This window comes from Anolis carolinensis, unplaced genomic scaffold (assembly GCF_035594765.1).
Source record: "Anolis carolinensis isolate JA03-04 unplaced genomic scaffold, rAnoCar3.1.pri scaffold_11, whole genome shotgun sequence".
Classification (NCBI taxonomy): Eukaryota; Metazoa; Chordata; class Lepidosauria; order Squamata; family Dactyloidae; genus Anolis; species Anolis carolinensis.
Genome location: NW_026943822.1, coordinates 339,833 through 356,666, shown reverse-complemented (window position 1 = coordinate 356,666; position 16,834 = coordinate 339,833). Strand labels below are relative to the sequence as shown.

The window sequence follows — 16,834 nt, the reverse complement described above, 5'->3', positions numbered from 1 at the left end:
ACACCATTCCCGCAAATAGATGAAGTCATCCATGACAGCTGGTGATGAATTGCCATCGCTATACTGTATATTTTAATAGCCTCTCACTAATTTAAATTGAGCACCGAGTAAATTATAATTCAGTCACTTGACTGCTTGTATTTAACTTGACAACTCATCCTTATTTGTCCTGGAGGTGTAGCCGGGAAGGGGAGAAAGCGGGCTCAGGTATTTCTTGCGGGGTTAACCCTTTCCCCTTGAAGCGCCCGGTGTGACGGAGTCCGTTCAGACAGGCCTGGATCCCTCGGTCACCTTCCTGACCCCAAGAGAGGAGAACCATTTCATTTCTAACAGTTGTGCTGTTCATTTTGGGTGGGAAATTGGAGATGTGTTCGCCGTCTGGACATCTGTCCCGGCCTCCTAGATCTGTTCCCATCTCTTCTGCTGCACGTCCTGAATGACTCTCAGATACATCCTGCAATGAAATACTGGATGATCAAAGGTCTGGAGACCATGAATCCCTCTGAGGAGCAGCTGAAAGAGCTGCCTCTGTTTAGGCTGAGAGAAGGGGACGTGGGATCCGTGTTTAAATATTGGAATGGATGCCCTAAAGAAGAGGAAGCAGGCTTCCTTTCTGTTGCCCTGGAGACTGGGACTCAATGGAGCCATAGTAGTAGTAGTAGTAGTAGTAGTAGTAGTAATAATAATAATAATAATAATAATAATAATAATAATAATGACAATTTGGACAGAAAAACAAGAAAACTCATGACCATTCATCATTCTCTGCACCCTCGCAGTGATGTTGACCGGCTGTATCTGCCTAGAAGATCAGGGGGCAGAGGACTCTTACAAGTAAAACAAGCCGTCAAAGAAGAAGAACATGCCCTGGCAGAATATGTCAAGCAAAGTGAAGAACCTGCTTTGATTGAAGTCAAAAATCAGAAACTCCTCAAAGCACAGCAGACAAAAAACCAGTACAAGAAAACTGCACTACAAACTAGAGCTGACAGCTGGCACAACAAAACATTGCATGGAAAGTTCCTTGACAAAATTGAAGGAAAAGCTGATAAGGAGAAGACCTGGCTCTGGCTCACGAATGGGACCCTGAAGAAGGAGACAGAAGGCCTGATCCTTGCAGCCCAGGAGCAAGACATCAGGACAAAGGCAATTAAGGCCAAGATCGAAAAATCAGCTGATGACCCAAAATGCAGACTGTGCAAGGAAACCGACAAAACCATTGATCATATCCTCAACTGCTGTAAGAAAATCGCACAGACAGACTACAAACAGAGGCACAACCATGTGGCCCAAATGATTCATTGGAACTTATGCCTCAAGTACCACCTCCCAGCAGCAAAGAACTGGTGGGATCACTGTTGCCCTGGAGACTGGGACTCAAAGGAGCCATGGGTTCACATGACCAGGAAAGGAGACCCCACCTTAACATTAAGAAGAACTTTCTGACTGTAAGAAAGGCTGTTCAACAGTGGAACTCTCTGCAGCCACGAGATGGTGAAAAAAGACTTTAAAGATGTAACATGGTTACAATACATGCAGATAAAAAACAATTTAATTCGGATCGAAAATTAGGCTTTGGGGAAAAGGGAGATTTTTGGGAAAGTATATTAAAGTCGGAAAGAAAATTAATAACAAAATTATACAATAAATTGTTGGAGTGGGAAACGAAGACGGAAGTAGTTAAGAACTCGATGGTGAATTGGGCAAAAAATATAGGTAGGTCAATTTTGTTGTCAGAATGGACTGAGATTTGGACAAGAAGAATGAAGTTCACTTATGCTATGGACCTAAAAGAAAATTGTCTAAAAATGATACATAGATGGTATCTGACCCCCGAAAAGCTAAGTGCAATGTACAAACAAGCCAACGATAAATGTTGGAAATGTAAGATCAAGGAGGGTACATTTTACCATTGCTGGTGGACTTGTAACAATGCAAAAGAATTTTGGAATATGGTGCATGGTGAAAGTCAGAAAATCTTAAAAATGAACTACCCTATAAAACCAGAGATTTATCTTTTGGGCATTTTGGACAAAGACATTTTTCAGGATATTAATAAAGAAAAATTAGTTATATTTTTATCAACAGCAGCGAGAATGGTCTTTGCAAAGATGTGGAAGATGGGCAAGTCACACTCTCTCAGCCTCAGAGAAAGGCAAAGGCAAACCTCTTCTGAACAAATCTTGCCAAGAAAAGCCCATGATAAGTTCACCTTAAGGCCTCTATAAATGTGAAACAACTTGAAAGCACACAGCACTCAATAGTATTTTAGTAATTTTTTCACAGGAAACAACATTTCTAGGCAGAAGACCCATTTCCTGTGCTGAGAACAACACGGTATAAATTTGCACAGTATAAATGCCAGGAGCTCCTGGTGACACAGTGGGTTAAACCCCTGAGCTGCTGACCTTGCTGACTGAAAGGTTGGTGGTTCAAATCTGGGGAGCGGAGTGAGCTCCTGCTGTTAGCCCCAGTTTCTACCAAACTAGCAATTCGAACACATGCAAATGTGAGTAGGTCAATAAGTACTGCTCTGGTGGGAAGGTAACGGCGCTCCATGCAGTCATGCCAGTGGCCACATGACCTTGGAGGTGTCTATGGACAACGCTGGCTCTTTGGCTTAGAAATGGAGATGAGTACCAACCCCCAGAGTCGGACACGACTGGACTTAATGTCAGGGAAAAACCTTTATCTAGATTCTCCTTGACACTTGAGAAAACTGCTTCCAAATATTTTTGGATGTTCTTTCCATTCTAGTGGAGATAGTCTGCTTTTGGGACCATTCGTGGTGCATTGCATGGGAATGCGTCCCACTGCGGCGAAGCTGTCGGCGTGAAAGCCGCATGCGATGCAACTATTTTGTGGCCGCTGTTTTGCCCCAAACAGGTGTCTTGAAAATCAATCCAGCGTAATTCCCGGCAGCCTTAGGACTTTCTCCATGGAGTGCCTCAGCCGATGCAGCGTTTTCCGTCCATGGCACTGATCTCGGTCAATATCCAGCTAAAGCTCTTGCGATGAGCAAACCTCCTTCTGAGCAGAGTTTAACCACCGGAAAGGGATCTCCTTTAGAGATGATAGAGGGTTAAATTTTGCTGTGGTTTTAATGGCCAAAATTGATATAGTGTTCCAGCGGGTTAGTTTGTTTTAAGCTTTCCACCCAGGGAGGGAAAAAAATGTAAGCGAATATTGTTGGCAAATGACTATCGATCTGGAGAAATGTGTTAAATGTTTTCTTGGCAGCCTTTCTATTACAGTTACAATTTAGTTTAGTGAGAGCTTTTATAAATAACCCTAAAGCAAATTCTTGATAGAAAGTGGTTATGCTCTTTTTTCTCCATTTAGACAGACATCAATACTGTAAAATATGGGTTTGAGCAGAGGCTCCTTTGCAGTGTGTGTGTGTGTATGTGTGTGTGTTTCAGCCATAGCAACATGAGCTCTCTTAATTCTGCCAAAGTTACTTAAACCTCAGCAGCATATACTCTTTCCTTATTTGTTCTGGGCAAGAATGGCCAACTTTTTCATATTTGGGAGGGATAGGTGATGTCTTGAGATACACTTGACCCTACAAATACGTTCAGAAGGCATGTTAAAGTTGGCATAATCTAACATAAGAGAGTTTGTCAATGAAGGAGTACATAATCTATAGCAGGGGTCCCCAAACCTTTTAAACGGGGGGCCAGTTCACGATCCCTCAGACCGCTGGAGGGCCGGACTATAGTTGGTCACCAAGCAACAACAACAAGAACAACAACAACAATAATAAATAACTGTATGCTAAACCCTTGTACTAGCGGGTTCTTCTGACCAGTTGTGCCTGTTGGTTAACTCCTTGACATAGCCTCAGAGTTCACCCCAATCTAAGGCTCTTCCCATGACCTTGTAGCACCTTAATCTTCCTTCTTGTTTACAAGTTCCACTCAGTGCACTTTGCCCAGCTCAGTTTATGTTTTTATTGCTGTGTTTTTCATGTGTTTTATAATGATTGTGATTTTTAATGCCTTTTAAATTTATTTGTGTGTTTTTGTATTTGATATTACTGTATGCTGGTTTTATATCTGTAAGCCGCCCCGAGTCCCTCTGGGGAGATGGTGGCGGGGTACAAAAATAAAATTATTATTATTATTATTATTATTATTATTATTATTATTATTATTATTATTAAAAAAGAGTGTTGGAAGACACCCCTTGGGCCATTTAGCCCAACCCTCTTATGCCTTTGTGCACCAAAAGCATAAGCAAAGCACCCATGACAGATGACCACTCAGCCTCAATGTTAATAATAATAATAATAATAATAATAATAATAATTATTATTATTATAAAATCATAAGTGTTCAACTTGTGATTTTGTAATATGAAATCCAGCATGTCTATCTTGGTTGCTGTGTCATACAATAAAATAATAATGTGGGTTGGAAGAGACCTTTTGGGCCATTTAGTTCAACCCTCTTCTGCCTTTGTGCGCCAAAAGCATAAGCAAACCACCCATGATGAATGACCACCCAGCCTCAATGTTAATAATAATAATAATAATAATAATAATAATACAGTAGAGTCTCACTTATTCAAGCCTCACTTATCCAAGCTTCTGGATTATCCAAGCCATTTTTGTAGTCTATGTTTTCAATATATCATTATACTTTAGTGCTAAATTCGTAAATACAGTAATTACAACATAACATTACTGCGTATTGAACTACTTTTTCTGTCAAATTTGTTGTATAACATGATGTTTTGGTGCTTAATTTGTAAAATCATTACGTAATTTGATGTTTAATAGGCTTAATAATAATCCCTCCTTATTATCCAAGATATTCGCTTATCCAAGCTTCTGCTGGCCCGTTTAGCTTGGATAAGTGAGACTCTACTGTAATAATAATAAAGAGGGTATGAAGAGGCCCCTTGGGCCATTTAGTCCAACCCCTTCTGCCTTTGTGCACCAAAAAAAAGCATAAGCAAAGCACCCATGACGGATGACCACCGGAAAGGAAGGAAGGAAGGAAGGAAGGGATGGAGGGAAGGAGACGCTGAAATCCACATATGCCAGAAATGATGTTTCTGTCGTGCTGGATGGAGGACCCAGAGCTTGAGGAGATGACACTTCTCTGGGAATCTCTATCTCCTCCACAATTCTGTGAAGAGTGACTATAGAGAACCTAGAGAGACGTTCTCATGCAAAAAGGAAAAACGCAAGAGTGTTTTCCATCCCTACCTGTCCTCCTCCTACTCCCCAAATCCCAGCGGAAGTGGTGGGTCTGCTGCCCACTCTTCATTACTCGGGGCTTCATAATGAAAAGGCGAAATGCCCGTCCCTTGGCTCATGCCTGTTTCCTCAGAGGTAACGTTTCCTTCCTTGTTTCCAGGTGATCCCCTTAGATATTACGCTGGAGCTTCAGAAGCAGATTATGTCGGAGCTGGAAATCCTTTACAAGGTGGGTCTTCCCAGCGCTGGGCTGCCAGTTCTGCTTGCCTGCTGCTTCTCTCCAGAAGTGGATTAACGGCCTCTTTCCCTCCTCTCCCCTCTTTACAGTGTGACTCGTCCTATATCATAGGGTTTTACGGTGCCTTTTTTGTAGAAAACCGGATCTCCCTTTGTACAGAATTCATGGACGGTGAGTGGCGCCTTGTATATCCTTGAAAAGCCTTGACGGTTTACAGAAATATAATTGGAACATTTGCACACACTAAAGAAGCACAAAGCAATTCCCACAGATGGTGTGAATTGCCGGTTTTATATCGATATAGATATTTGAGAGAAGGTATCTTAAAAAATAATAACCATTCGCCAGCCTTGCCACATAAGGCAGGCGAGAGTTACGATTACTTGATGTTAAGCACGTTATGTCTTTCTGAATGGAGTTGTACTGACTTTTATGGAAAATTTAAATAGAACAGAAGTAAAGGCTGGTTTATCTGTGGTTTGATACTTGCCACTTCCATACAATCTGTCTTTGCTGACAAAACAGCTGTTCTCCCTTTTAATGTTTTGGTCGCCGGCGCAGAGATTCCTTTGCAAGGAGCCTATTAGCGCTCCCAGTGTCCTGCGCTTTCGGCAAGCAGTTGGCTGGGAATGGCAAGAGAGAAGGAGCCGGGTGGCTTCCGCTGGGTTTGGCCATTTAGCCCCAGCATTTCTCTCATTGGAAATGGCTTGAGCACATGAAGCAGATGTGCCTGCGAAGGTGACTCACAACACTGCATCGCTATCGCTTTTTGTAGGGGTCAAAAATAATGCACTTCTCTCCAAATGTTGAGGGAACCTCTGTCAAAACCCACTCTTTGTGCCATTTGCTCAACGCGAGTGCAGTCCACTATTTACTGGGTATATTGAACTCTTTCTAATTTCTGTATATCAAGGGTGTCAAACTCATTCTCCTCAAGGGCCGTGTCTGCCTTATGGCTGCCTCCAAAGGGTTGTTGAATCCATGAACAGGGAATCTGTGGAGAAAGAGGACAATTTTTTAACAGTGGTGCTCTTCAGTTTTTACTCAGTTTAGGCCCCCAGTTGTTATTGAATGACAACTCCCATCACTTTTGATGATCTACAATGCTCCTGACTCAACAGAACAGACAACAGCCTCCCAGATGTTCCTGTATCCCAACTCCCATCAGCTCTAATCATGATGTCTAATGATGAGTCAATACTCATCTAGGATCTGGCCCGTGGGTCTTGAGTTTAACACAATTGATCTATATGAAATTGTCATGATCCCCATTTCTGGACACAGAGTGCTGACACAGAACACATGGCCATGGGCCAAAAGGGAGGACAGGACATATGAACCAGCCATAGAACTCAATTGGCCTGAGGTGGGGGGAAAGGACTCTGGAATGTGGGAAGGGGCAACTCCAGGCGCCAGGACTCTAAGAATGATTTATAACACTGTAGCTAGGGCCTGTATAGATGGGCAATAGAGTAGACTCTTGTATTCCGAACCTTAAAGCCGTATGGTATCTTCACTCATTGTGTGTCTTGGTGTATTCTTCCGAAGAAGACTAACCCACAGCAACACAGCTGGAGCTGAGAAGCCTTACAGATATTAATAGAATGTATAGTGTTTTTGTATTATATAATATTAGTGGCGCAGCGGATTAAACCACTAAGCTGTGGAACTTGCTGTCCTGAAGGTTGGTGGTTTGAATTTGCGAGATGTGGTGAGCTCCTGTTGTTAGCCCCAGCTTCTGCCAACCTAGTAGTTTGAAACCATGCAAATGTGAGTAGATCAGTAGGTACCGCTTTGTCGGGAAGGTAACGGTGCTCCATGCAGTCATGCCGCCCACATGACCTAGGAGACGTCTGTGAACAATGCCGGTTCTTTGGCTTATGGTGTTTTTATTTTGTCTCTGAAGGGGGATCTTTGGATGTCTACAGAAAAATTCCGGAACATGTCTTGGGCAGAATCGCTGTCGCAGTAAGTATTTGGGTTTGTGGCCCTTTGAAAAGCATTGCCTGCTCCCCTGACTCCAGTGGATGTGGGCGCTTGCGTAGGACAACATATCCTTAGATGTACTAGTCTTCTAGGTGCTACAAGCTCCCTTTGCTGGTGCAGTTTGAACAGGGCCACTCCTCCAAAGAAAAAAGGGAAATGTCACATCGTGTGGCTTCCATGGCCATGGGGTGCGCATCGCCTGAATTTCCCGAGTGTGGGGGGAGAATGTATCACGATTTTAAAGCCGAAGACGGCTGCGGGAGGGGAGGAGGCCTTAGCCGAGCGTCGTGGGGTAGTGTCGCCGAACAATTGCTAAATCCGAAGCAGGCTTTGATAATGTAAGTGGCTTAAAGCATAACAAAGTTATTCTGTAATGTACCATTTAATTAAATGCCTGTTCTCCACACTCATTATACATCAAGCTGACAACTGAAGCCCTTTAATCTAGCGCAGGCGTCGGTCGGGGCTCCTTTCCGTGCACTTCACAGCTCGGCTTCGTCCTCCCCGCTCGAGCGGCGCCTGCGAAAGAGCCTCTTTTCATCTGGCGCTCCTCTTTGGAGCCCTTCCAGATGGACTCATTTCGAGGCCCAGTGTGGGTCCTTCTGGAGCGCCGTCTTCGTCGCGGCCACACTGCAGTGTTTTAAAACAGGGGAGACTAAAACTGTTTCATTTGTGGCTGTTTGCACAAGATGACTCTCCTCCTGTATGCAGTCAAGAAGACTATGAGGGTTGAATGAAAAGTAATGCCTCCACCTTCGTAACTCCTCAACAGATGGCAGTCCTGGTCTGCGGCAGGTCCTGGCTTGTTCAGTAGACTCTCCTCTACAGTTAGCTCCATTGGGCAGGAAGCCTTAGCATTGAATGGTTGTGTTGTTAAAGGGCAAAGTATGGAACCCTGCGCAGACGGGGAAGCCTTAGCCTTGAATGGTTGTGTTGTTAAAGTGCGAAGTATGGAACCCTGCGCAGACAGTTGGTCAATGCGACTTAAGCAACGTGCAGCCATTGAATTCTTGTCCGCAGAAGGTGTCACCCCAAAGGAGATTCCTCAGAGAATGCAAGCTGTTTGTGGTGATTGTGTTGATGTGAGTCCTATGCGTCGTTGGATGAGTAAGTTTAAAGATGTTGAGGTGGGAACATCTGATTTGCGTGACAAACAAAGAGTTGGACATCCTGTGACAGCAACCACCGAGTTTCACAAGATTGATTCAGGATGATCGTTGTATTACTCAGAGAGAAATTTCAAGCATCATCGGCATTTCACAAGAATGTGTGGGTCACATGATTGATTTGCTTGGCTATCGGAAGATCTGCGCACGATGGGTCCTGTGAGACGCCGGTTGCAGAAACAGAGTGTCAACTTCTTCCGTGACGGCTTCAGAAAACTTGTTCATTGCTGGCAGAAGTGTATCCAATTGTCTGGTGATTATGTGGGAAAGTGAATAGTGGTGGTTTAAGAGCACATTCTAAGGATTATTTCTGCGTTTGATTTATTAAAGTATTCCCATCCAAACCCAAGTAACGATGGTGGAGGCATTACTTTTCATTCAACCCTCGTAGCATGGCAGAGTGGTTTGAGGGTGCGTTTGTGACTTGGAGACCAAGGTTTGATTATTTATTTCCTCAGCCATGGAAATAAAGCAAGTCTCACTCTTGTGAAACCCCACAATAGGTTCAATTTAGGATGGCCATCATTCAGAAACAACATGAAGGCACAAGATAATGACTCGGGAGACCTGGGTTCAATTCCCCACTTAGCCTTGAAAACCCATTAGGGGACCCTCAGTGAGTCACTGTTCGGAATGGTGGGAGTTGGAGTCCAAAACACCCGGAGGGGCCAAGTTCGCCCTTGTCTGATCTACACTATAGAATTAATGCACCCAGCATTGCTTTAACTGCCATGGCTGAAAGCAGTGGAGTCACAGGAATTGTAGTTTCACAAAACTCAAGAGTGCTGGTGCCTCATCAAACTACAAATCCTAGAATTTAATAGCATAGAGCCGTGTCAGTGAAAGAGATGCCAAGTTATATTAGGTCTACAGTGTAAATTATGCTGATTATTGTTATTATTAATCTTATTGTTACTATATTTCTTACCCTCCTCTCCTCATGGCTCAAGGTGGATTACAACATAGCTAAAAATGCATCATCATCATAAACATTGTATGAAACACAGATATTTAAACATACAGTAGAGTCTCACTTATCCAACGTTTGCTTATCTAACATTCTGGATTTGCCTCCTGCCCCGATCCAAAACAGTTTCTCTATAGACAGCAAGGATTGAACTTTTTATGGATTTAATTTTTGACAATGTTGCTACTGTAAGTTCATTTTATGCAATTCCATCTTTATTTGTAGTCGATTTGTTAGTAGCCAATGTTTTTGTAGTCAATGTTTTCAATACATTGCGATGTTTTGGTACTAAATTCATAAATACAGTAATTACTACATAATGTTACCATGTTTTGGACTGCTTTTTCTGTCGATTTGTTGTAAAACATGATATTTTTGGTGCTTAATTTGTAAAATCATAACATAATTTGAGGTTTAATAGGCTTTTCCTTAATCCCTCCTTATTATCCAACATTTTCGCTTATCCAACGTTCTGCCGGCCCATTTATGTTGGATAAGTGAGACTCTACTGTATTTATATAGAATTCATTTTAAAATACAGTTCAGTAGAGTCTCGCTTATCCAACATAAACGAGCTGGCAGAATGTTGGATAAGCGAAAATGTTAGATAATAAGGAGGGATTGAGGAAAAGCCTATTGAACATCAAATCTTACAAAAACCAAACCTCGGCTATCAAACATCTAAGAAATCTCACAAAATTTCGCATCTGATGTACATGGATGACCTGAAGCTGTATGGGAAAACAGAAACTGAAATCCAGTCTCTGACTAACACTGTCCGAATTTTTAGCACTGATATCAGCATGGTGTTTGGTTTGGACAGATGTTCAACAGTGGCATTGAAGAAGGGAAAAATTATTATTATTATTATTATTATTATTATTATTATTATTATTATTGACACAACAACATTGTATGACACTGCAAACAAGATAGATATGCTGGATTTCGTTTCACAAAACCAAAAGTCGAACACTTCCCAAGTGTCTAGGACTGTGTGACATATTTTCGGATGATGCGTGCAGATCCCAGCAGGGTGGCCTTTTGCAGTTGGCAGATCGTGATTTTGTCAATGTCTATTGTTTCCAAATGCCGGCTGAGATCTTTTGGCATTGCACCCAGTGTGCCCATCACCACCGGGACCACCTGCACTGGTTTCTGCCAGAGTCTTTGAAGTTCAATCTTGAGGTCCTGATAGCGGCTGAGTTTTTCCTGTTGTTTTTCGTCAATGCGTCAATAATAATAATAATAATAATAATAATAATAATTATTATTATTATTATTATTATTATTATGAATGGATGGGGTCCTCCTGGCACATCCTTTTACTTGCTATTTGAAAGGCTTTTACAGCCTGGCTCTCGAAGCCGAATGCCGGAGACAAGCCATAAGCCGCGCATGCCGAGAGCATTCCTCTGGCGCTGAATCGGAGCTAAAGCGGGCGGTGGCGGCTGCCTTTTGCCGGCCACTTCACACCTTTCTTCCCTTTCCGTCCCTGAAATGGTGTCACGGCAGGCGGTGTTTTGAGTGCTCATGTCGATGGCCGTCCTTCCCACAAAAAGATGCTCTCCAACTGTCAAGAGAGTTGAGTGCGTGAGGCAGAGGGATAGCTACTCTGGGTGTCAAGGCTTTGTCAAGTTATTGTTGTCAAACCTGCTTTGCTGAATGGCAGAGAGGCCTTTTCAGAGCGTTGCCTCGAAAGAAATTCTGCGCCAGGCTCTCTTTAATAAAATCCTCAATGCCGGCCGGATGGAGTTGAGAGAATGGCCTCTTGTTCAGCGCAAGTGGATGGCTGTCGTTTCCGATTAACCAAATGGCACTTTAGAAAGGGACTCTGTTGCAAACTGCGGGTCAAAAGATGCCCCATAACTGCTTGTATGTGGAGCATCTTTGGATTTGCAATTTGTAACAGATTCCCAAAGTGTTATTTGGTTAATAATAATTTGCACTCGTTTTGCAGACATGACTTGCCAGAGAAGTACCTTATGCACTCTGTATATCACGGGTGTTTCTCCCCAATTGGATTAATAATGTTGTTAATTTTTATCCAGTTGGTTGTTAAATATCTATAATTACAAAATAGATGAAACATTTTCACCTGTGCTGTAGTGTATAGACATTTTCCGACTCTGATGTGCTTTGGCCCCTTGATATTCTGATGCTGCAAATACATAGTAAAAAGAACGTAGGTTAGTTGTCTTTTATGTCGTGAAATACAAATGACAAGCTGTTTTAAAGACCCAACCTGAAAGCAAGTAGCCAATCTCTGTTATTTCCTTCTACTGTAAGGACTAAACAATTGTTCCTTGGGGTTTCTGTGAGTTTTCTAGGCTGTCTGGCCATGTTCCAGAGCATTTTCTCCTGACGTTTCACCCACATCTATGGCAGCCATCCTCAGAGGTTGTGAGGTCTGTTGGAAACTAGGCAAGTGGGGTTTATATATATCTGTGGAATGATGTCCAAGGTGGGAGAAAGAAAGAACTCTAGTGTGCCTGAGGCAAGTGTGAATGTTGCAAATTGTCCACCTGGATTAGCATTGAATGGCCTTTCAGCTTCAAAGCCTGGCTGCTTCCTGCTCGGGAGAATCCTTGGTTGGGAGGTGTTTGCTTACCCCTGTCTTGTCTGAAATTCCTCTATTTTTTGAGTGTTGTTCTTTATTTACTGTCCTGATTTTAGAGTGTTTTTTTTAATACTGGTAGCCAGATTTTGTGGATTCCAGCCATAGATGTGGGCAAAACATCAGGAGGAAATGCTTCTGGAACATGGCCATACAGCCCGGAAAACTCACAGCAACCCAGTGATTCTGGCCATGAAAGCCTTTGACAACAAATTGTTCTATTTTCATATTTATTTTTAAAAAAGAAAGTAAAGAGAGAAAGTGGCACCACCACCATCATCTCCATCACCATCTTCTGCTAAAGATTTCTGGAGTCTCCCCATACATCTGATATATTTTTGATTAATTTTGCATCAGAATAAAATAGATTTCCATATTAACTCTAGCAAATTAAATCTACAATCCAAATAAAATAAAATACATTGGAATTGGACAACTGTGTGATGCGATATTTGCCAAACAGCTTCAGTTGTTTTTGTCTCTTCTTCCTTTATAGGTTGTTAAAGGCCTTACCTACTTATGGAGCTTAAAGATTTTACATCGAGGTGAGTTGTGGATTGTTTTGCTACACGCTCTACGGGCTTTTAAGTAGAGGCTGGATGGCCATCTGCCAGGGGTGCTTGGGTTGTGCTTTTCCTGCATGAAGGCAGAGGGGGGCTGGACTGGATGGCCTCTGGGGTCTCTTCCAATGCTATGATTCGGTGCTTAGTTCCCTCTGGATTCCGCTTCACTTCCTTCCAGGCCAGAGTTTTCTCTCTCCTTCTTGGGATTCGCCATTTGCGGGGCCTGCTGTTGAAGTGGAATGTCTTGCCTTGATGAGACAAATGTGGCAAAAGCCTCCAAACCCTGACAAACTTTTCATGCTGAAGTTTCCACCTGATGCTCACCTTCCCAGCTGCTGAAATGTATAGACTTGGTGGGCACGGCCGTGGAGAACATTTGCGTGAAGGCATTTTGCCAATACAGTAGAGTCTCACTTATCCAATATAAACGGGCCAGCAGAACGTTGGATAAGCGAATATGTTGGATAATAAGGAGAGGTTAAAGAGAAGCCTATTAAACATCAAATTAGGTTATGATTTTACAAATTAAGCACCAAAACATCATGTTATACAACAAATCTGGCAGAAAAGGTAGTTCAATACACAGTAATACTACATAGTAATTACTGTAATTACGAATTTCACACCAAAATATCATGATATATTGAAAACATTGACTACAAAAATGCGTTGGATAATCCAGAACGTTGGATAAGCGAGTGTTGGATAAGTGAGACTCTATTGTATTTTATTTATTTATTTATTTATTTTGGTCAAATATTTTTATTGAAAATTTTATATTAAGGAATAGGAGAAAGAGAAAGAAAAAAAATTGCACATCGAAAGTGGTAGAACATTGTTTGTTTATAGTAAAGTAGGAAATAAGGTAGAAGAGAGAGAGAAAAAAGAAAAAAAATTGAAAAAAAAATTTGCACATCCAGAACGTTGGATAAGCGAGTGTTGGATAAGTGAGACTCTACTGTATTTTATTTATTTATTTATTTATTTCTTAAACTTATATACCGCTACTCCCAGTTTGGCTCGGAGCGGTTTACAAATATAGATTAAAACAATACACTTGGCTTTAAAAATAACAATAAAAACAACAATAAAAGCAACCATAAAAACAGTCATAGCCCCGAGTTTTTCACCCATTGAACGCTTGTGGGAAGAGCAAAGTTTTGCAGGCTTTCCGAAAGGCAAATAAGTCTCGGGTGGTTTGAGTTTCCACTGGCAAGGCATTCCATAATTGGGGGGCTACAATCGAGAAGGCTCTCTGGAATATGGAATGGAGCGCAAATGCACAAATGCTCCTAATGGCCCGGCCGACTCCTCTTTGAATGAGCCCACCCGAGTCTGTAAAACCCGAAGAGCAGCGGTGAGGTGCGATTGGCAGCGGAGAGAGGAGACGGGCACATTGTGTTGCCTCTGAATGTGCGCTCTTTGCCGTTCACGCCTCCAGCTCGGGCTTCCTTGAACTTTGGAGTTCTGCGCTAATGCTTGGCCAACCCCGGTGGAGACAATATAGGTTTTTAAAAGTGATTTTGTCTCACAAGGCTTTTGAACAACGAGGCATTTGAAATGTTTTCCCGCATTCAGCATCCTGACCCATTCCTTGACAGTTTGGCTAATGGCGAATTAAAATCCTGCCGGTCCCTTTCATCTGGTGGAAACGGCTCAGATGGGAGGTGGAACGGAAAGGCGTCTGTCTGTTCCTCCTCCATAAGGCTTGTCTCATATAAATAATTTGTATTAAGGAAACACTTGCGATGAGAACATTATGTCCCATATTGGCTCTTGTTTAAATTTTCCACTTTCAAAATGGAAGTATTAATCACAAACAGATGCTCCGGAATGGATTACGTGTGTACACACAGCCCTTTTCTCTTAATTATTTTTCTTGAAGAAGGGAATAAATGTGGTTTGGAAAAAACAAACAAGCAAGCGGTGAGTTTTCTGAGGGTGAGTTGGCTTCCCGTGGTCTGTCCATGATTGGGATCCCGTGGGAGACGTGGTTTTAAAGGGGACTTACCAAGGTGAGACAGGACAGGCTAGGCTGCATCTACGCCGTAGAATTAATACAATGATATCACTTTAATTGCCACGGGGCAATGCTATGGAATCATGGGCACTGCAGTTTTACAAAGTATCTCGCCTTTCGGTGCTTTGGCTCTCCATCCAGAGAGGAAAGCGGCACCACCATCATCATCATCATCATCATCACCTGTCATATGGAGCCTCCCCATACATTTGATTTTTTTGTGTGGTCATTTTTGCATCAGAATAAAATAGATGTCCACATGAACTCTAGCAAATGAAATATATACTTGGCAATGCAACAACTGTGCAATGCAGGAGTCCCCAAACTAAGGCCCGGGGCCATTTATCCGGCTCCCGCGGTGGCGGATAAATAATAATAATTATTATTATTATTATTGACACAAAGACACAGTATAACACAGCAAACAAGATAGATATGCTGGATTTCATTTCACAAAATCACAAGTTGAACACTTCCTAAACGTTTAGGACTGTGTGATGTATTATTATTATTATTATTATTATTATTATTATTATTATTATTGACACAAAGACACAGTATAACACAGCAAACAAGATAGATATGCTGGATTTCATATCACAAAATCACAAGTTGAACACTTCCTAAATGTTTAGGACTGTGTGATGTAGTATTATTATTATTATTATTATTATTATTATTATTGACACAAAGACACAGTATAACACAGCAAACAAGATAGATATGCTGGATTTCATTTTACAAAATCGCAAGTCGAACACTTCCCAAGCATTTAGTACTGTGTGATGTATTATTGTTGTTGTTGTTGTTGTTGACACAAAGACACAGTATAACACAGCAAACAAGATATATATTCTAGATTTCATATCACAAAATCACAAGTCGAACACTTCCCAAGCGTTTAGGACTGTGTGATGTATTAATAATAATAATAATATTGAAGCTGGGTGGCCATCTGTCAGGGGTGCTTTGCTTGTGCTTTTGGAGCACAAAGGCAGAAGGGGGGTTGGATTAAATGGCCCAAGGGGTCTCTTCCAACCCTCTTTATTATTTTTATTATGATTATGGTGATGATATGATGATGATGATGATTAACATTGAGGCTGTATTTGTTCCCGTTTTGTTGTTTACTTCAAAATAAGGTATGTGCAGTATGCATGGGAATTTGTTCACAGTTTTTGTAAAACTATAGTCCGGCCCTCCAACGGTCTGCGGGGCCGTGAACTGGCCCCTTATATAAAAAGTTTGGGGACCCCTGGTGCAATGTGGTATTTGTTAAAACCCTCTGAGAGAGTCACCATAAGTTGAAGTCAACTTGAAGGCATGTAACAACAACATCAAAAAAATCCAAATGTGATTGATAGCATTGAAAGCATCTATTCCCAATTTGGGACATGCTTATCAGACAATTTGTATGGGCTTTGAGCAGTAAGTCTTCTTGTACCTACCGTCTTCCCTGGTGTTCTTTCTGTTCTAGACTACAGAGGCCTCGGGCTAATCTCTGGCAGGATGGGCCTTCTCCTGAAGGTGAAGCTCTTAGGACCTGGACACACAGAGGCATCTCGTGTCTGATTCTGTGCCTCCAGGGTTTGCTCCAGGATTAACCTTTCAGTGGCCATTTGCCAAGAGAGAGTTTGGCCCCTCTTAGAAGGATAGACAAACCTTTCCTACCAAAATGGAAACCCAGTCACATTTTCCTCAGAATGCTGGCAGCATTGACTTACACATGACTCTACATTGTGAGTCACGGGTAAGTCAACTTCAGTACAGAGCACAGTTCTTGCATCTTTAATAATGCAGTTCATTGAAATAGTAAAGGTAAAGGTTTCCCCTGACGTTAAGTCTAGTTGTGTCTGACTCTGGGGGTTGGTGCTCATCTCCATTTCTAAGCCAAAGAGCCGGCGTTGTCCGTAGACTCCTCCAAGGTCATGTAGCCAGCATGACTGCATTGACTGCCATGCCATTACCTTCCCGCATATTGAACTACTCACACTCTGGGGGTTGGTGCTCATGTCCATTTCTAAGCCGAAGAGCCAGCATTGTCCATAGACACTTCCAAGGTCATGTGGCC

General features: G+C 42.1%; 1 protein-coding gene across 2 annotated transcripts in view; it reads left to right on the top strand.

The window, feature by feature from the left end:
* The window catches only part of map2k5 (mitogen-activated protein kinase kinase 5), a 154,082-nt gene that overhangs the window by 66,614 nt on the left and 70,634 nt on the right, over positions 1–16,834 (top strand). For both annotated transcript variants that reach the window (XM_062963086.1, XM_062963085.1), the window contains exons 10-13: positions 5,367–5,435; positions 5,534–5,615; positions 7,351–7,412; positions 12,677–12,725. In XM_062963086.1, coding sequence (XP_062819156.1) covers positions 5,367–5,435; positions 5,534–5,615; positions 7,351–7,412; positions 12,677–12,725 — 262 coding nt within the window. The remainder of the gene's footprint in view (positions 1–5,366; positions 5,436–5,533; positions 5,616–7,350; positions 7,413–12,676; positions 12,726–16,834) is intronic.